Consider the following 20,429-nt stretch of genomic DNA (forward strand, 5'->3'; position numbering starts at 1 on the left):
CGATGACCACCACTGACATGAGCATGGGCAAGGTAAGCATTCGATATCTCCTGAAATAGGGATTCCAAATCCCTCCAACGGTGTAATGGTGGTCTGGTATAATCATTTAACAATTTTTGTTAAATTTTCTTTCACAGAATCAAATATTAAATCTAAATATTTCCGCTATGAAATGTTACTTTTCAAATCACAGGGTGTCTGAGGTCCTTAAAGTCTGAAATTGGATTTTCTAAAATTCTAATTGTGTTCAAAGGCCATGGACGCAATAAACTTATTTTCTTCATATTTATAAATAGTGTTTGGCATTTCTGCACAACTGAAATTGGAACGAGCGTAACCCTCAACAGTGGTATTAAATAATACATCCACATCGCCCACTCCTAAATTGGTCATATTTAGTGAAGGGGACGTTTTACATGAGATAAAAATGGCCTTAAATTTAATGCCCTAACTCAAAAATGAACAATTGAAGGAAAACGTTTTTAATGGAGCATGCACGGGTGGGGGCCAACTCGGTCGTGATGTTGAAACGCAATTTAGCAAAGTGCTGTTCGATGGGGAGCAACATTGTGTGCACCAACAAACAAATTACGCGGATAATTTTTTAGTTCTACTTGTGGCTAAAAACGTTTGGGAAAGCGTGTCCCATAAGGAACATTGTGTGTAATCTCTGTGTGGATGATGAAAAGCGGTGCACGGTTAAAACAATTTAGCAGCAGCTGTTTTATAAGGAACAACATCAAGAGGGGGGTGCGCCAACTCTGCCAGGATGGTGAAAAGGGCTGTGGGGCTAAAAAAAAAAAAAAAAAAAAAGTTTTGGAATGTTACTGAACCCCTGTTTGCTTTCCCAGATCATCTTCTTTGAGGAGAGGAACTTGCAGGGTCGCTCCTACGAGTGCATGAGCGACTGCTCCGACGTGTCCTCCTACCTGAACAGATGCCAGTCCTGCCAGGTGGAGAGCGGCTGCTTCATGATCTACGAGCGTCCTAACTTCATGGGCAATCAACACTTCATGAAGAAGGGCGAGCACGCCGACTCCATCAGCATGATGGGCATGACCAGCGGCATCAAGTCCTGTCGCATCATCCACATGGTGGGTAGAAAGGGCCGTGGGTTTTGTAAGGGTGGCGTGGGTAAAATATGCTCTTTACATTATCTACCTGTAGAGTAGTAGATACTGTGATACTTTTTGCATTTAGCTATTTTTCCTTAAATGTATTCATTTTTTATTAACATATCAAATAATTGGGCAATGAATTGATAAATAATCAAATGAAAAACAATGGGAAAAAATAGATATAGATAGATTTAATATTTTGCAATTTACTCTGTTCAATAGTACCTTAATTAAATATAATTAAATTAATTTAAAATAGAATGGAAGTAAGAATGAAACGATTAACTATTTTACCTATGAATAAACTATTTTCCATAAATTAAGTACACATTTTAACTTTGAAGTAAAAACCTGGACTGTTTTAAAAATCAAATGTGGACCTTGAGCGGAAAGGTTTTCCCATCCCCGTCTAAATGAAACTCGAGTTTGTTTGCCCCCCTTCTCGTGATTCAATTACAACCATCATATGAAAGTTTTTCACACACAACAACACGATAGCGACAGCATCGGCAGCCAACAAGATGAAGCTGGGTGTTATTAATAAGTGAATCAGCCGTGTCTAAATAAAACATATTTGGGTTTGCGCGTTGGCAGTTAGCACGTCGTTAGCATACTGTACATGCTTGAGCTTTGCTTCCTTGTTTTGTTTAGATCAGTGAGTCTCATCAGTGCTTCAATATCTTTAAGAACTGTTTGAAAGAATCACAGACTGTAGAAGCCCGTAACATAATAACAGCCCATAACGTATTATGGCCCATAAAGTAATACCGTTGCCCTTTGTAAAATGCAATAGGCCCATAACGTAATAAATGGCCAATGTCATAAAGGCCTGAATATGGAGAAAGGGAGTACGAGAGAGACATTTGAGACCCACTGCTTTAGAGAAAAACAATGAAGTGATTTGGAAGACAGAAAACGAGAGTGGAAACACTTTAAAAAACCTCCAGAAATGCTAATAATTTTTTATTCTCCACAAAACAGCACAAAGGCCAGTTCAGGATTAGAATCTTTGAACGGGAGAACATGACCGGCCAGTCCCAAGAGCTGCAGGAGGACTGCGACAACATAGTGGAGCGCCTCCGGATGAAAGAATGCTTGTCCTGCCAGGTGATGGAGGGCCACTGGCTGCTGTTCGAGCAGCCCAACTTCCGTGGCAAGATGGTATACGTGAGGCCCAGCGAGCACCGCAGCTTCAAGGAGATGGGCATGAGCAGTACTCGCTTCTTGAGCATGAAGCGCATCGTGGACGTATGCTAGATGTCTGATTTTTCAAATTAAAACCACAAAAAGATATCAGTTGAACACGCCTGCGTCCCTTTCTTTCCTTTACGACTGTTTCTTTTTTAATATAATGATACGATGTTGACATACAGTTATAATCAAGCAAAATCAAGCCGCATGTTCTAACTAGCTCAATAACCTGCTAGTTTACAAGCTAAGTATCTAGCTCATTAGATAGCAAATAATGAGCCAGGAAAGCAAAATAAGCTACTTTTTCTATCAGGAAATTCAGATGAACAAGTTTACAACTAAAAGTTCAATGATGATCAAATACAAATAGAAAAGTCTCGTCGTGTATGCTACAGCAAGCTAAGCTGAATATTCAAATGAGCTTATTAGGTAGCTACCAACTAGCTAGTTGACAAGCGAAATATCTAGCTCACTAGGTAAAATGCACTTTTTCAAGCTATTCTAGTGGTCTTTTCCGCCTGGCATTAAAAACGGTCGGATTTCTCATTATTATGCGATAGGTAAATGAGCTTTGCTCTGATTGGATCGCTCATCTCCCCTCATTTAAATATGGGAAACAGCATGGGTCTAATTGGTCCATATCACGACATCTGCTTGATCGAAGTCACGTCCTTCGATGGTTAGGTCAGACTGAAATCCTTTGCATGAGTTTGATTGTGGGAGCTATTTATACACACGGAACAGACATTCGAGTGGTCGCTCACACACACGTGCCCGGAGAGAGAGCGCTGTGAGCGGCTACGGCGACGTCTGTCCCCGGCAGCCACTCACAGCACGGCGAGAATGGTGGAGCACTCTCTCGGGCACGAGCCGCCGCCGAATCGCAGAAGAGGACCACATTCGCTTCATTTGCACCACGCTGAGAGTTTGCATAAATTAGTGTCAAGCACAATTCACCACGCATTAGATTGTTAGCACGCTAATAGAGAATGTGAGCTGAGATTAGATGTGGGTGACAGTAAAAAGAGAGGGGGCTATTTTCCACTCCCATTCATGTGAATTGAACTGGTTGTGACGACCATCTCAAATAATCAGAAAAATATTTTCCAATCTCCTTGTATGCTGTGGTGTCCCTCAAGGTTCGGTCCTTGGCCCCACGCTCTTCACCATTTACCTGCTTCCCCTTGGCTGTGTCATCAGCCGGCATGGAATTTCATTCCATTGATGACACCCAACTTTATATCAAAACAAACCAGGCCCTCTCTGCAGCTCGTCCACATCCTCACTCACCACATGCCTGGAGAAGATGTAGGCGTGCAAAAATGGAAGCCATTCTCGTTGGCACCTCACACCAGACCCAGTCATCCTCCACCACCTGCATCACTTTTTCTGGCCATAACATTCAGTTCTCATTTACGGTCACTAACCTTGGTGTGGAAATGGACCATTACCTGACTTCAAACACCTCTGCAAGACCTCCTTCTTTCACCTCAGAAACATTGCATAGCTCTGCCCTACATTCACTCACTCCGATGCCGAAAAAATTGTCCACGCCTTTGTTTCCTCCATGCGGAACTACTGCAACGCACTTCTCATCGGGATCCCCAAAAAGAAAATCCAGCAGTTACAGTACGTACGTTATAATATTTATGAATGTGTGTGGTGTTTGAGAGATGAACGCTGTGAATCTTGGCCAAGTGTTTGGTGAAAGTGCATCGTTTGATTGATTACAGGAAGATCTCTCGTTCGCTGTGGATGCTGTATGTGTGTTATTACTAGGCTTTACACGATTTAAATGACTTGTTCATTTACTGTATATATATATGCTTAGTTGCTCAAAAAATTATATTTACAATATAAATACTTAATTTTGGAAAAAATATATTTACAATAAATAATCTATCTTTATCTTTTTCTATTTATGCCAGTAAGGCATAGTGACAGACAGAACAAATTATAATGGTCTTCTATTAGATGGCAGGAAATATGTATTCACTTTTTGTGACATTTTTGTTTGTTGTTGTGCCGTGAGAGTTTTCAATTGTAAAATATGTTCCATATGTTCCATATGCTCCATAAAGGTTGGAAATCACTGGTCTAGTCAGATAGTGTATTCTGATCAGTCACGTCAAACCAACATGACATGACAGAAATAATGGGTGCTAACTTACTGTAAATAAATTACGTCACACACACCAAAACTTTTGAGCATGATTCGACAAAGCGGTGGCATGTTTGCTTACAACCGATAGTGCTAGCACTAGCTTGCTAGCGTACTTAACCTTTTGTTGCCTGCTTACGAGCGGTATCGTATTAAAAGTACGTGAACATACCTCAAGCAAGCCTTAAACGAACATCCTCTCCTCTCCTGAGCACCGGTGACCACCAACACACGTTTTCCCCCCATTTTGTTCTGATAAACACATGGGACAATCCAATATTGTTGTCGTCGCCTTGGTAACGAGTGTATCTGGTCACGTTTGAGCTGACAAGATGAAGCCCAGTGATCGTAAAAAATGGGATGCGGTGGTATCGGAATACAAGATTTTATCGTAGTAGTCTGACATAGTGCAATTGTGAAACACCAAATTTGTCTTGTAGTCCGACGTGTTGTCTGTCTCAAACGTGTTGTCTGTCCCACACCGCCGACATGATTTTGAAAAGAAATACTCAAGTAAAGAGTAACTTGTGAGTAACTTCTGATTATTTTTTTAATCAGAACATGAACATCAAATAAAATAAATAATAATAATAATACGTGGGAGTCGACACACACCTGCCACCATTTAAATTTTTAACTGCCCAAAAAACAACAACACATACATCGGGCCCTACAGAAACATGATTTGCTTTATTCGCTTAAAAGACTTCATGAAGAAGCTGTTTGCTGAACAGACGTATTGATTGTATGTGCGACACCATAAGGACACTGCTAATTTTGCCATATCCGCTGCCAAAACAACAATGGAAACATCTGCAATTTACCGCAAGGTGTTTTCTCAAGTTTGAAGTGGGCAGAAATATCCAAGTTTGAGCAGTCACAATTTAACAGCTTCATGATAAAGCTGTTGTTTTTTGGAGCCTCCATCCATCCATCCATTTTCTGAGCCGCTTCTCCTCACTAGGGTCGCGGGAGCCTATCCCAGCTGTCATCGGGCAGGAGGCGGGGTACACCCTGAACTGGTTGCCAGCCAATCGCAGGGCACATAGAAACAAACAACCATTCGCACTCACAGTCATGCCTACGGGCAATTTTTAGAGTCTCCAATTAATGCATGTTTTTGGGATGTGGGAGGAAACCGGAGTGCCCGGAGAAAACCCACGCAGGCACGGGGAGAACATGCAAACTCCACACAGGCGGGGCCGGGGATTGAACCCAGGTCCTCAGAACTGTGAGGCTGACACGCTAACCAGTCGTCCACCGTGCCGCCTTTTTTGGAGCCTGTAAAATAAAACTGTTTTCTTCTTTTAGTTTTGTTGGTTTTGTTTTGCTCTCCTTCCTGTTGTCTCTTTAGTGCCAATGCCATGACATTCAGACATGGCATCAGATATTAGGCCACTGTTATTATGATGATGTTCTAAAATCATAAATTGTGGTTGAGTGCCTGGTTTTCAATTCAGCTGCTGTGGGTCGAAGTCAAAAAAGAAGAAGAGGTGGAAAGAGGGTTCTTTGGCAGAAACAGAAGAGGAAAGCACAGAGCCTAGAACTGAATGTGGGGACTTTAAATGTTGGGACTATGACAGGAAAATCTAGGGAGTTGGTTGACATCATGATTAGAAGAAAGGTTGATATATTGTGTGTCTAGGAGACCAGGTGGAAAGGCAGTAAGGCTAGAAGTGTAGGGGCAGGGTTTATATTATTTTACCATGGTGTAGATGGGAAGAGAAATTGTGTCAGGGTTATTTTAAAAGAAGAGTTGGCTAAGAATGTCTTGGAGGTGAAAAGAGTATCAGATCGAGTGATGAGGCTGAAACTTGAAATTGAGGGTGTTATGTGTAATGTGATTAGTGGCTATGCCCCACAGGTAGGATGTGACAAAGAGGTGAAAGAGAAATTCTGGAAGGAGCTGGACAAAATAATTCTGAGCATCCCAGACAGAGAGAGAGTCAGATTGCAGATTGTAATGGACATGTTGGTGAAGGTAATAGGGGTGATGAAGAAGTGATGGGTAAGTACGGCATCCAGGAAAGGAACTTGGAGGGACAGATGGTGGTAGACTTTGCAACAAGGATGCAAATGCCTGTAGTGAACACTTTTTTCCAGAAGAGGCACAAACATAGCGTGACCTACAAGAGCGGAGGTAGATGCACGCAGGTGGATTACATCTTGTGCAGATGATTTAATCTGAAGGAGGTTACCAACTGTAAGGTAGTGGTAGGGGAGAGTGTGGCTAGACAGCATAGGATGGTGGTGTGTAAGATGTCTCTGGTGGTGGGGAGGACAATTAGGAAGACAAAAATGTAAAAATTTCAAACATTTTGTTTTTTCTGTCAATTTTGAGTGCTGTGTGTACATTAATGAGGAAAAGAATGAACTTAAATGATTTTAGCAAATGTCTGCAATATAACAAAGAGTGAAAAATGTAAGGCGGTCTGAATACTTTCCGTACCCACTGTACATTTTTCTTTACCAAGACCATCAAAAGGGTGCATTGGCAAGCACCCCTGTTTTCAAAATATATATATTTTTTGACAAAATAAATACATTATTCAGCTCTATAAAATAATAATGCAATTTTTTTTAAATTAAGATTTGATTAAGATTGGGTTTACCACCCACAGGCGACATCTTTTGAGGGTATTCGACAAACGTGCATCCATACAGCTTGTCTGGGACAACCAACCATTTTGCCAAAAGCCCCTTAAAAAGCCCCAAAACTTACATTAGCTGCTGGGAAAAGAAACAATATTGCATCCATAAACCATGTGACATGGATGTAACCAATGCGGAGCAGTGTCGTGAGTTCAATGAGTGTCCAGACTGTTTTCTTTAGCTCTCTGGCGCAAGCTAGCCGTATTTGGAAGTGATTTGTTAGCAGCCTAGCAGGAAGTCTATTTCTGTTAGCGCTCTGAAATCACTCAACCAACCCCCTCTCCTATTGGCTGCACCGTCTGATGTCATAGCACCCGAGTTCAACATTTTTCAACTTGAGGCACGGTGCTGCAATGGCAAATGTCCAAATTGAGCGTCGCTACGCAATGCGACACTGCGCTGTCGTAGCGTCCTCACAGCATATACACGATGAATGGGAGCGGGTTTGTCGATGGCGTGCTGCGCCCTGCTAAGTGTGAAAAGGTTTTTATGGACAGACGCATGCGCACACGCACGCACGTACACAAACACATAATACACATTGTGTGTCTCTTAACCTCTACTAATCGTTAATAAATGATGGCTTGAATATTTGTTATTTTATGTATGTATATTTATGAACCTTGTAACCTTTTTGTATTTTCTCTATCCCCTATTGCTCCTGAAATGATTGAAATTTCACCATTCGTAGGATTAGTAAAGGTTATCTTATATCATAAATATTTATTATATTAATGTACTTCTAAACTTATAGCCCCATTTTCTCTAGTGACGTAGCGTGCTAGCGGTGACAGACAAATACATCTCGGGTTCCGGTCCCTGTGTGGCTGTCTAGCTTTGTCGTGTATTACAGTATTTTCTCTCTAGACAGTTAATTTTTCTGCTATTTTTCTTTTAAAAGTTGCTTACTCTATGCTGTAACGCGGTTCCAGCCAGACCTATGTTGACAAATGTACCGTATCAACCAATCACTTACCTTGGTGTTTTGCGAATTCATGTCACGATAGTTTAGCAATTTGCATGACATCATCATTTTTGTCCTGTTATTTACGCCTTATCCTACTTTCGTGATAACAATACTTGTCAGAAGTGTAGCTTATTTGCCACCATGGAGGCGATGATTCGTGACTTATGCTGTGTGTTGAGAACGTTCTCCTCTGTAGCTTGTAGGTAGCTGGGGCGACTCAAAATAGCATGTAACAAGTAATCCCTTAGTACCCGAACAGCGGAAAGCAGTTAGATTGGGCAACTGTTATTATTTTGCCTCAGTTTTTGCTTGCGTCATAACAAGATCCTGTTTTGGCAGTTTTATTTTGGTGACAAAAGTCTTTCAGTCTGAAACCGAAAATGCACTTTTGGGCCATTATCGCCTGAAACCTCTCAGTGGCCGAAATCTTGGTGCATCACTACTCTATATTTTTTATGTTGTTCTTCTATTTCCTTTTTATGATATATTTTATATCTTATTCAAGGGGGCTCAACTGAATGGTGTGGCAGAGTCCACCATCTATTGATCAGCCGCCACTGAATCGTAACCATTTTTTCAACTAATTTGAGAGTCCCTGCTAATGTCGAGGGGAAACAAATCGCTATGCTTACTGCTCTTATAGTGTGGTGTGCTCGAGATGACCAATAACGCCACATACATAATGACCAGAACGCCACATACATAATGATATCACCACTGAAAATCGTTTTGTACCCCAAACCAAACCATCTCTATCATAGTACCAAGACTTGCTTTGAAGTCATATGTCATACTTCAGAATTCTTCTGTTGTTTTTGGTGCGTAATGTTGAAGTAGTGAAAGACATTACCATTCAGATACTAAAATTATTGGAACTTATTACTATCAGGTGAGTTCAACTAGTAATACACTGTATGATATATTATATTTTGGAAGTAAGTTGCTTCACACTGTTCATGTTCATCGAAAGAAGTTCGTATACAGCAGTTAAATAATTTCTATATTCCGATTCTTTAGTTCTACAGAATGTATGTTTATAACAATGTATTGATGGAGTGATCTGTAGGACGTTTTTGTTTTTGGAAAACCTGCTTTGAACACTGTAGACAATGCAGGTGACACAGGGGGCCTCTTCGCCACAATTGCTACCAGCACAAATCACAATGCATTTAAAGGTCTCTTTGAAATGTGGCCGTGCACGCGGTGGGGCCTCTGCTGCATGTTGCCCTGTCAGGACATTGTACAATGGGGTCATGTATACTTCGGGCGCAAGGTCAGGTATAAAAGCAGCCGGGCGACATGGAGAAAACCAAGTAGTCCCTTTGAGCTTCCACACGTGCCACAGCAGCCATGACCATGGGCAAGGTAAATCTCAGCTTTGGTAGAATTAGTTTTATGTTATAATCTATCTAATCAGTTATGACTGCTTGGGTTTCAGATCATCTTCTATGAGGACAGGAACTTTCAGGGTCGGTCCTATGAGACCAGCAGCGACTGCGCTGACATGTCCTCTTACCTGAGCAGGTGCCTCTCTTGCCGTGTGGAAAGCGGCTGCTTCATGGTCTATGACCGCAAAAACTACATGGGCAACCAGTTCTTTGTCAGGAGGGGTGACTACTCCGACTACCAGCGCATGGGCATGAATGACTGCATCAGGTCTTGCCGCATGATCCCTATGGTACTGTACCACAGCCATCCAATGTCTACCACTTAATCTATTCAGGGTCATGAGAAAGATGGGCCTCTATCCCACTCTGAACAGGTCTATCACAGAGCACATCTAGACAAACAATCATCTACTTTCAGGGGATGTGTAGTTTGGCTTAGGTGGAAGAGTGGTCGTTTCTCAACCCAATGTTTGCAGGTTTGATCCTCAGTCCTTTGACCCCGTTGACGTATCCTTGAAAAAGATACTGCCTTACCACATTTACTATAACACCAAGTTACCGAACATCCATTATTTTTTAAATGTGGGAGGAAACCAGAGTACCCAAGGAAAAGCCATACAAGCAGGGGAGAACATGCCAAGATTCGAGGCAAGAACCTTTGGGTAGCCTGTGGCACAAACTGTACATCACATTTCCACTTAATGATCCATTTGAAATAGTGTGAGTTGCTGACTTTTCCCTCTCTCCTTTCAACCCACAGCACAGAGGCCAATTCAGGATCAGGATATTTGAGCGGGAGAACATGAGTGGCCAGTCCAACGAGCTGCAGGAGGACTGCGAAAACATCATAGACCGCCTTCGCATGAGTGAATGCTCGTCCTGCACCGTGCTAGAGGGCCACTGGCTGCTGTTCGACCAGCCCAACTTCAGGGGCAAAATGATTTACCTGAGGCCTGGCGAATACAGTAGCTTCAAGGACATGGGCATGAGTGGCATTCACTTCATGAGCATGAGGCGCATCATGGATTCCTGTTCTTAGAAGCAACTGTGTAGTAAAGCAAGATTTTAAATAAAAATCACTTTTAAATGTACTTCCTAGTGTCTTATCTTCAATGCAACTCATACTATAGAACAGAAGTACATCCAGGCCAGTGCTGTGTGCAAATTTTGTGAGGAAAAAAAAAAATCATTGCAATGTCATACTGCTGATATTTTGCCAATGCTAATGATGATATCGGCAGCACGGTGGACAACTGGTTAGCACATCTGCCTCACAGTTCTGAGGTCTCACCTGTGTGGAGTTTGCATGTTCTCCCCGTATCTGTGTAGGTTTTCTCCCACATTCCAAAAACATGCATGATAGGTAAATTGAAAGTCTAAATTGCTCGTAGATATGAATGTGAGTGGTTGTCTGTTTCTTTCTGCCTTGCGATTGTCTGGTGACCAGATCAGGGTGTCCTCCTCCTCTCACCCAGAGTCAGCTGGGGTAGGCTCAAACATGCCCGTGACCCTCGTGAGGATAAGCGGTATGGAAATTGGATGGATGGATAATGATAATATCACCATGTGATTAAGCGTTAATCAATATGTTGGAAGAGGATGACAATTCGTCTTCAAATTATCATCCATCCATACATCCATACATCTATGTAATAAACAAGTTCCCTGCACGGTACCTTTGGGATCTCGTTTGATCTACGTCCCCCATCTGAGACGCACAAAAATGATCAGGGACGCATAAAGCATGGTGAACCTGCATCCATAGACGCACAGCATTGCTTATCTACATATGTGTGTGCTGCTAAAGTACTTCAGCAAAACATTAGCCAGTAAAAGTATGAGTCCTGTCTTGGTGCTAGCCAATCGGAAGAAGAGTAGGGTGGGTTATTGTGACATAAATACAATGGACACGAAGCTTTTTTTCCGGACTCAATAAATTTTCCTTGTTGTGGTGACACAACAGCCGCTCACAATGCAGCGAGCTGCTGGCGGGAACGGCTTTGGCTCCAAACAACTCGGACACTTTAGGGTTACTACATGTACTATCGACGATTATGTAGTGACAGCGTCTTTAAGGCCATTCCAGTGGACTCCATGTAGACATGAGATCCCTGTTTACGTATTTGTGTGCTTGAGCGTTAGGTCAGCCTTTTGCCTGAGGTTAGTGGTAGTGTTGTTATATCAAAGTTTAGCTGTGGTCTTGATACCGGTCTCACTTTTGGGTGGTCTCTGTCTGACTTCGGAATTGATTGTACACTATTTCACCTCAGCTAGAATAAGACATAGACACTTTTTCCCGGCTCGCAGTGCAGTGTTTAAAGGTCCGATGCACATTGAGGGTTGAAGTTGACACAACGTTTGTTACACTATCAGAGGCGTAACAGCGTCAGCAGCCATCAGAGTGTGATGTTTAACACCCAAGAACCATTGCACACATCCCATTATGTTGAAAGCTATAATTGACACGCTGAGTGGACCACACATGTAGATTCTGGAACATCTATGTTAATCTATGTTAATGGAGCAACTTGCATTGACTGTGTGAATCCTTACTCTGGACACGGTTGAAAGGGACGAGCAAATAAAGTTCGGCTATACTGTTATGCCTCTGATGGCCAATTCACCAGGTAATGCAGTGTCGAAGTGGCTGCATTATTAAACAGTATTGTTGAACCCTTTCATTGGTAAAAGTGTGGGTGCTAAACCACTGACATCCCCCACAGCTGTGATGCCCCAAGTTGGGGAGCCAGGGAGTTGTTGCAGGCGTGATGTGGTGGATAGAGTAGATTATAGTTGGATATTTTGAGCAACTGCTAAACATTTTGGTTTGATATCTGTGCTCTGTTGGCTACAACACAAGTCAACAGTATCAAGAAGAAATTATACACTAGTTGAATAATGTCGGTTTGCCCATCTGTAGTGAGACAGTAGCTAATGAATCAACACCACATAAGCAAAGGTACTTATGAAGAAGACAATGTTTTTATTTATTCAAGCTGAGTACAGAATTCTAACACATGTCAGTGATACGCCTCAAGCTGATGATCCTGATGCCACTCAGGCCCATCTCCTTGAGGCTGCGGTGCTCTCCGGGCTTCACATAGATCATCCTGCCACGGAAGTTGGGCTGCTCGAACATCAGCCAGTGACCCTCCATCACTTGGCAGGACAGGATGTCGTTCATGCGGAAGCGCTCCATGATGTTGTCACAGTCCTCCTGCAGTTCGTTGGACTGGCCGCTCAGGTTCTCTCGCTCGAAGATCTTAATCTTGAACTGGCCTCGGTGCTGGAATTCAAATGGCAAATGTCAATTCCAATGTCTGGAACACCAACACATAATATTCAGGTTTTGGTTAGTTGCTTACTAAGGGGATCATTCTACAGGATTTAATGGACTCGAGGGTCACTCCCATACTCAGCATGCGCTGCAGGTCTTGGTACTCTCCTCTTTTAAGGAACACTTGGTTGCCCAGGAAGTTGGAGCGCTCATAGACCATGAAGCAGCCATTCTCCACACGGCAGGACTGGCAGCGGCTCAGAACAGAGGTCAGCTCTGGGCAGTCGTTCAGGCACTCGTATGAGCGGCCCTGGAAGTTCTTCTCCTCGAAAAGGATGATCTGAAAAAGGATGCAGAAACATTTTTTGCTCAGCCCATTAAATAAATGCAACCATTAGTAAGAATATCTTTACCTTGCCCATGGTGATGGTTTTGGTAGTTCCCAGTGGAGGATTCAACTTGCTCTGCTAACCCAGTGATTCCAAGGCCTTTTTATACCAAATCCCGGGGCCATGACGCGTTGTTATTCAAATGCATAAAGCTGATGAATCGGCAGACTGACTTTTTGCTGAACAGGGCCTATAAATGCGTAACAATGCTTCTCCATCCATACATTTCTGGCTGCAGATCGCCTGCATTATGTGTGGGCAGAGGCTTTGTCCGTGCTCACTCAGTCAGAAGCTTCTGCACATATGGTGTGATCATGGCCAATGGGGAGAGCGCAGTGTACAGGGCCTCTAGGATGACGTCATAGAACCGGAATCAAAAAATCCCCATTAACTGTATATATGTATAATTTATAGTAATATAAATGTCAGTATGCATTATCCTAAAACTTTTATTGAAAAGTTTTTCACCATGCACCGTTCTAAACATCCCAACAGAGTTGGCACACACAATAAATCAAGGTCCATACAAATTCTGTTGGTACTTTTTAAAAATTCATTTCCGATAATTTTTGTTTATGGAAGAAGGGTTAATGTAGCTTCCTATTATGTCTTTATCATCTCAGTCAAATCTGTACTCAGAATTTGGGGTAGAACCCAGTAAATCTTTCACTTCTTCTTAATACTATTTAACATGAACATTTGTTTCGAAGGACAACATTCATTGCTGCCTTTTTTTTATTTCATGTCCTGTCTTGTGTTGAATTTTGTGTATATGTTCAATAAAGAATCATTTTTAAAAAATAAATAAATAGATAGATAAATAAATAAATAAATAATTTTGTTCCACTAATTGGTCTTACCTTCTTTTTCAGAATTTCAGTGTTAAAACTTGAAAAGTTTTCTTTACTATATCTATTTAAATGGGACAGAGCATATTGCTTAGTAGTATATCATTGTGAACACACTGCTAATTTAATCCATGGGGAGTCAAACTCCAAAACATATCAATCACATTAAAACGATAGAGAGTAAAAAAAAATGTTTCATTAAGTCAACCCTAAACCCTTGTTTAAAAAAACAAGGGTTTGAAAACATTTTTATGGTTCAGGTTCACTGACATTAAAAAGACAAAACAAACATTTGCTAACTGTTGACTGAATAAATGTTAATATTTGATTGCTACAATGTTTTGTAATTACATTGTAATGTCTGCAATTTCTGTAAAATCTTTCAGTAATGTAGGACTGGATGTATGCTTGAATGATGGATCAAAATATAAGGCTGTTTATAGCCACTGACTGTAAAAAAGAAAAAAAAAGACAATGCATATCATGGAGTAGGCAATTACAAGGTCAGTTAAAAATCAGACATCTTTAATAAACAATGCATTTGATATTTACAGCAAGGTTTTCACTTGATGGCTAAAATTCAGTGACCCTCCTGAAGGAGCCGACAATGGCGCAGGTGGCGCACCAGTCGCGGTACCGCCGGTACTCGCCAGGCCTCAGGAAGTACTGGCGTCCTCGGAAGTTGGGGTACTCATAGAAGATCCAGTAGCCATTCATGACATTACAGGAGTAGATATGGCGGTGATGGAAACGGTCAGACACACAGGAACAGTCGTCCATGCACTCCATCATGTGACCGCTGAAGTCAGGCTTCTCATAAATTCGCAACCTGTATGAGCCTCGGTACTGCAGGATCACATCAGAAGGGACAGTTGGGTTTGGGAGGGCATCAGAAGAACTAGTCGAATTTTAAGTACCGAGATGAGAGGCAGAATCATAGACGTTGAAAAATGGAAATTACAAGAACAAATGGTGTAGATTTGTACAGACAGCAGAAGTGGAATAACAGACATTGTAATCATAAACCAGAGGCAGAGTCGAAGCCGTCGGAACTACTGGTCAAGCTTTTCGAACAGAAATCTGAGTCTGAATTGCAAAAATCTGAAAGCTCTGTAACTATAGCTTTTAAGTATGGAAACCAGAGGCAGAAGCACAGACAATGAAACAACCTTTCTAGCTTTTCAAAATAGAAACCAGAGGCAGAATCATGGACATTGAAATGATTAGTCTAGCTTTAGGTACAGAAACCAAAGGTGGGTTTGTAGACATTGGGAAGAAAAGGATTTCAGACATCAGGAAAACTAGTCTAACTTTTAAGAATCGAAACCAGAGGCAGAATCGTACACATCAGAACGACAGCTTTTATGTATGGAAACCAGAGGCCAAATCATGGACATTGGAATGATTACTTTCGCTCTTTGGCTGTCGAACGAATGACTACTTTTTTTTGTTATCAGAATCACGAACATCGGAACGACTGTAAGAACAGATTTAAAGGCAGAACCACACACATTCCGACCCTTACTGCGGGAATCATCCTGCACGAGCGGATGCAGCTGCTGAAGCCCATCCATCTCTGATAGTCGGGATAGTCTCCCCTCCTCATGAAGTACTGGTGGCCCATGAAGTTGGCTCGCTCATAGATCATGAAGCAGCCGCTTTCCACACGGATAGAGTTGCAGCGGTTAAAGAAGGAGTGAAGGTCCGTGCAGTCGTTGTTGCATTCATAGCTGCGACCTTGGAAGTTTTTGTCCTCGTAGAAGATTATCTGTCAGGAGATGGGATGTTGTATGATGACAAGTGAAGAACTAAAGTGTGGTTTGATGCAAGCAGAGCAGAACATACCTTGCCCATGGTGTCCATTGAAGATATTTTCCATGTTTCCAAGGCTTTTTATAGCAACACCTCCTCACAAACAAAGCATTGTTATTCAAATAGTCTGCTAGTTATAAATGAACGGTACTGGCACATGTTCACCTTTTTGTTGGACCAGGACATGGGGTGAGAAATATAGATTTGTATTTGACACAAAAAGAGAATAAATAATTAACGAGGTTTGACGTTGATGGACAAAGGAAAGGACTAGTATGGTATCCACACATCCTGTGGACAATAGAGGGAGAACAATATAGAAAATCGCTGTTCACGCCTAATGTGTTGCATAACAACACAGGGAGCCACTCGCTGTTTGCACTGCAGGAAGTCCACGTATGCTAATACACAGGATGTCAAGGATTTATTAAGATTTGCACAGTCTACACACATTTTTTTATAATCTGAATGGTAAATGTAAGGTGCATCTTGATGCATCTTAATGGATGGATAATTCGCTTCATGGAGCATGTATATAGTTAAAGTCCTCCCCGAAAAGAGTGTAATGATAAAATCATAATAGGATTGCTTAAATTAGAGTTTTTTGGATCCAGAAACGCCAGTAAAAATGTAGCTGGAAAACAGCATATTCAGCTGTTCTCGTAAGGATAGTACTAACCCCATGACTCTAGTGAGGATCAGCGGTATGGAAAATGGATGGATAGATCACATTTCAAAATAAACAATGCACATACAGTAGTTACTATAATAACACAAAAGCTAATTGTTGCACTTTTAATTCAAAGTTTAGTTTTGGTTTGGTGTAGGACAGGGAGATCCAGTATTGTTGAGGTTCTCCAACCAGATAGTTGATATTCATTCCAAGACCATCCACATTTTGCCAGTTGACGCAGTACATGCTGATGGCTCTGGGCATTCGCAAAATGCTCACTTTAAACATCCATCCATCCATTTTCTGAGCCGCTTCTCCTCACTAGGGTCGCGGGTGTGCTGGAGCCTATCCCAGCTGTCATCCGGCAGGAGGCGGGGTACACCCTGAACTGGTTGCCAGCCAATCGCAGGGCACATAGAAACAAACAATCATTCGCACTCACAGTCATGCCTACGGGCAATTTTTAGAGTCTCCAATTAATGCATGTTTTTGGGATGTGGGAGGAAACCGGAGTGCCCGGAGAAAACCCACGCAGGCACGGGGAGAACAGGCTAACTCCACACAGGCGGGGCCGGGGATTGAACCCGGATCTGTGAGGCTGACGCTCTAACCAGTCGTCCACCGTGCCGCCCACTTCAAACATGTCACATCAAATATTCAGAATTATAGGTACCCTCAGAGGGGTGTTTAAGGTGTTGTTTAAACAAACACGATCTCCCACCGATCAAAAACATGTTACACATTCTGTACTTACATTTGCTGTAATGCTCTCATGTAGCCAATACCAGGATTCAACAGACATTTTTGTTTTTTTTATTTGTTTCCCTTAAGGAGGCGCAGTGAGCTGGGTGGAGTAGGAGGCAAGGAGGCACGCAATTGGTAATCAGCGCCCAGTCTGGGAGGCGCTCACATTGGGCTGCTATAAGGGGTGATTCTAATCACGCCAAAAAACGTCATCGTGATGTAATCCTGGCACATGCGCATTAACATTGGTTGGTAGAAGTCCCATTCATTTCCATTATTGGCTAAGATCGTGGCGTTCTATCACATTGTGACAGTTTCGGCCAACTGATGCCAAGTAAAGCTATGCAGCAAAGCTTCTGTACAATAGCGTTAACCCGAGTTTGCTTTAATCACGAAGTTACGGACAAATATGTCCCAAATCCGTCCACTGGCCTGAGCAGAGGGGACGTTTTTGATCAAGAACTTTTAATTTTGGCCCACACAAAAGATTTAATGAAGGTCTACAAGTCTCTTGACACATACAAGTATCATTCAATTGTTGATTGGAAAATGTTCTGACGATGAAATGTCTCCATACCTTATGTGTATTTGCATATTGTAAGGCTCATATCCATTTGTAATTTTATGAGATACTCGGCCTATTACCGTACTTACTATATAAAATGCCAAACGCAAACATGGTCAGTCAGTATGGCTTCACTTGTGTCACGTAATGGCTTCACTTAAACTCTCAGTGAGCTTCATGTGTCTTTGTGATGGCGTAAAAGCTCTAAGAATCCTTCATTGACAAACTGTATGCACAGCCCATAAGGCAACACGACACCACCATTTATTAATTAATGGGAATAAGCATGAATAATCCGATAACCCGTGGTCGGTTAATGACTTCCATAGGCTTTCTGCCAACATTTGGTGACGACACGGCGAGCGCTCCCATATTAACACATGCACATGGCAAAAGCATGTTTCTCTCATTCCAAACTCAGAAAGGACAATGTGGTACTGTCTGACCACCTATAACGTTTCCAAGATTGAAAAAAACAAAGACCAAAAAAAAACCTACCTAACAACAGTGTTGTTTCTTTCGCAAACGTTTCGTTCAGAAGAACGTAACTTTTTAGTGAACGAACTGAACCGAATCAGTTTATGAAATGATTTGTTCTTTTTGCTTGGCCGCCGCCCGCCGCTGTGAGGAGAGCCAGTCGGCCGGGAGCGGAAACGGAACTGTTGAAGCGTTCTGTCACTCACTTCTGAATCTTTGGCGAACGACCAATGAGCAGCCAGCGTGCAGGCGGGGGCGGAATTACGCAGTGTACGTACTCTTGAGTGAGTTTAACCGCAAGTCCTGACGTCCTCGTGGACGTCAGGACTAATTTAGGCGAAGGTTTTTTTTTGTTTTTTTTTTAAAATAATCTCCCCGCCTTTCCTAGTTTACAATACACGACAACAACAACGCATAGTCCTTCGGTGAACGTGTTGAGTGGACATGAACCTCAGGGATGTATCATTAACTGAGTGAGGAAGCACTTGAATGATTTTGTGAAAAAGAACTGAACAATTCGGTGAACGAATCTTTTTAATGAATTGATTCGAATGATTCAGTACACTCAAAAGAACTGCTGTGCCCATCACTACTAACAACATTAACAGTGACCTCCAGTTAAATGCAGCAAACATGAGGCCTGGTAATGATAATACTTTGCTGATATTGAGTTGTAGATGTTAAGTAATATGCCAAATATACTGGTTTAAGCAAGGTAGGCCTCAATGAAAGTCACTCATCACTGGAACGTATGCTGTGCGTAGCTTGTGTTCACCACTCAGATTACAGTCAGTACAATAAAAGATGGGAGGGATGGGGTGGATCAAACCATTTTTGAGCCAAGGGGCAGTGTTGTGCTCAAGATCACACTATTCAAGACCAGAACTGTGAGGACCAAGACTTTTGGGAGTCAAGCCGAGACTGAGACAAGACCAAGACCGAGACAAGCCGAGACATAACAAGACCAACACCATAAAAATCTATTTTAAAAACTGTGACAAGGTTGAACAGTTAAAGAGCATTCTCTGTTAAATTTTTATTTTCTTTCAAATACATTTGATGCCCAAAAATGTAGTGTCTGCGAATCTTTCAAAGCACAAAATAACAATTGTTTTCAACTTAATTATTGCATAAAAAAAATCCTTTTCTGTATTTAAAATTGAAGCTTTAAAGATGATCTTGGTTGCATTTAAGAAACATAAAAGACTCAAATGGTGTCTGTCAGTCACAACACATGTTATTACAGGATTGGTGGGGGGTTAGTAACGTGAATTGAAGGTATTTGTTGTTTAACAAGTGCTTCTCCTTATCACAATAATGAAGTTGAAGAATGGCAGATCAGTGCTGGTGCTGAAAATGTTGGTAATCAAGAGGCTGAGGCCAAGACAAGACCAAGACTTTTGGGAGTCGAGTCCGAGACAAGACCAGTCTTGAGTGTTACAACACTAGCAAGGGGGGCCCACTATTTTTGTTGTTAAACTATTATGTTTGAACCAAGTACTGTATGGCACTTACATTTTTCTAGCTTGTTAAAAAAGGACACATAGGAAATTAAATAAAAAAAACGATCTCTCAAATGTCTATTCAGTTTCAATAAATATTATTATGAGATTTTGTTGATTGAAGACGAGATTGCCCATAGGTGTGAATGTGAGTGTGAATGGTTGTTTGTTTCTATGTGCCCTGCGATTGGCTGGCGACCGGTTCAGGGTGTACCCCGCCTCCCGCCCGACGATAGCTGGGATAGGCTCCAGCAGCCCGCGACCCTAGTGAGGATAAGCGGTAAAGAAAATGGACAGATGGATGAGATTTTGTTTCAAGGGGTTGATGCAAATTTGCATGAGAAAATCCTAAAAATGTGGCCAAAATGTGTACTTGTATGTGGAAGTGAGGGGAGGATCTTCATTTAGTCAAGCAAGAGCCTTGTCGAACTGAAGAAAGTGCTTTGCCGTCATGTTGTGGTATCTATAGACAATTACAAAGGTTTTTGGGTGGACACCAATTACTTCCGGCTTTTTGCTATATGCAACAGGGCTCAATCCCTATCCCCCGTGAACAATAGGAGTTCACCGTCTTTCCAAATCTCCATCTAATAATGACCCAAAAATGATCACACAGTTGTTCATTGTCCTCGGGGTCCACCTGACTAATGTAATGCTGTTCGCCT

General features: G+C 41.9%; 4 protein-coding genes across 6 annotated transcripts; 2 read left to right on the top strand and 2 right to left on the bottom strand.

Annotated features, from left to right (window-relative positions):
• Positions 1 to 17: 17 nt before the first annotated feature.
• On the top strand, positions 18 to 2,375 carry LOC133410427 (gamma-crystallin M3-like). The gene is made up of 3 exons (XM_061691600.1): positions 18 to 49; positions 848 to 1,094; positions 2,100 to 2,375. Exons 1-3 carry the CDS (start codon positions 18 to 20, stop codon positions 2,373 to 2,375), a joined length of 555 nt encoding a protein of 184 aa, XP_061547584.1.
• A 7,046-nt stretch (positions 2,376 to 9,421) lies between these two features.
• On the top strand, positions 9,422 to 10,516 carry LOC133410428 (gamma-crystallin M3-like). Its single transcript, XM_061691601.1, has 3 exons — positions 9,422 to 9,454; positions 9,528 to 9,767; positions 10,238 to 10,516. The coding sequence occupies exons 1-3, from the start codon at positions 9,440 to 9,442 to the stop codon at positions 10,514 to 10,516; spliced, it is 534 nt and encodes a 177-aa protein (XP_061547585.1). The 5' UTR covers positions 9,422 to 9,439.
• A 1,971-nt stretch (positions 10,517 to 12,487) lies between these two features.
• Positions 12,488 to 13,194, bottom strand: LOC133411089 (gamma-crystallin M1-like). The gene is made up of 3 exons (XM_061692972.1): positions 13,168 to 13,194; positions 12,843 to 13,094; positions 12,488 to 12,763 (listed from the first exon to the last, which is right to left on the bottom strand). The coding sequence occupies exons 1-3, from the start codon at positions 13,174 to 13,176 to the stop codon at positions 12,488 to 12,490; spliced, it is 537 nt and encodes a 178-aa protein (XP_061548956.1). The 5' UTR covers positions 13,177 to 13,194.
• A 1,370-nt stretch (positions 13,195 to 14,564) lies between these two features.
• LOC133410257 (gamma-crystallin M2-like) lies at positions 14,565 to 19,219 on the bottom strand. 3 transcript variants are annotated; one of them, XM_061691135.1, is made up of 3 exons: positions 19,202 to 19,219; positions 15,517 to 15,759; positions 14,565 to 14,837 (listed from the first exon to the last, which is right to left on the bottom strand). In XM_061691135.1, exons 1-3 carry the CDS (start codon positions 19,217 to 19,219, stop codon positions 14,565 to 14,567), a joined length of 534 nt encoding a protein of 177 aa, XP_061547119.1. The 3 variants fall into 3 exon arrangements, with proteins under 3 accessions (XP_061547119.1, XP_061547121.1, XP_061547120.1); XM_061691137.1 differs by lacking the exon at positions 19,202 to 19,219 and adding an exon at positions 15,837 to 15,860; XM_061691136.1 differs by lacking the exon at positions 19,202 to 19,219 and adding an exon at positions 15,837 to 15,845 and having other exon boundaries at positions 15,520 to 15,759.
• Positions 19,220 to 20,429: the final 1,210 nt, after the last annotated feature.

Source organism: Phycodurus eques, chromosome 12 (assembly GCF_024500275.1).
Source record: "Phycodurus eques isolate BA_2022a chromosome 12, UOR_Pequ_1.1, whole genome shotgun sequence".
Lineage (NCBI taxonomy): Eukaryota > Metazoa > Chordata > Actinopteri > Syngnathiformes > Syngnathidae > Phycodurus > Phycodurus eques.

What these genes read in the sequence shown, in the direction of transcription:
- LOC133410427 (XM_061691600.1), top strand. Translation starts at nt 18, where the DNA reads ATGAGCATGGGCAAGGTAAGCATTCGATATCT. An exon ending in AAGGTAAGCATTCGATATCT is followed by an intron (nt 50 to 847) that starts CCTGAAATAGGG and finishes CTGTTTGCTTTC; the next exon opens with CCAGATCATCTTCTTTGAGG. An exon ending in CCTGTCGCATCATCCACATG is followed by an intron (nt 1,095 to 2,099) that starts GTGGGTAGAAAG and finishes TCCACAAAACAG; the next exon opens with CACAAAGGCCAGTTCAGGAT.
- LOC133410428 (XM_061691601.1), top strand. An exon ending in CTTGCCGCATGATCCCTATG is followed by an intron (nt 9,768 to 10,237) that starts GTACTGTACCAC and finishes TTCAACCCACAG; the next exon opens with CACAGAGGCCAATTCAGGAT.
- LOC133411089 (XM_061692972.1), bottom strand. An exon ending in CCTGTAGAATGATCCCCTTA is followed by an intron (nt 12,764 to 12,842) that starts GTAAGCAACTAA and finishes TTTGAATTCCAG; the next exon opens with CACCGAGGCCAGTTCAAGAT.
- LOC133410257 (XM_061691135.1), bottom strand. An exon ending in CGTGCAGGATGATTCCCGCA is followed by an intron (nt 14,838 to 15,516) that starts GTAAGGGTCGGA and finishes GTGATCCTGCAG; the next exon opens with TACCGAGGCTCATACAGGTT.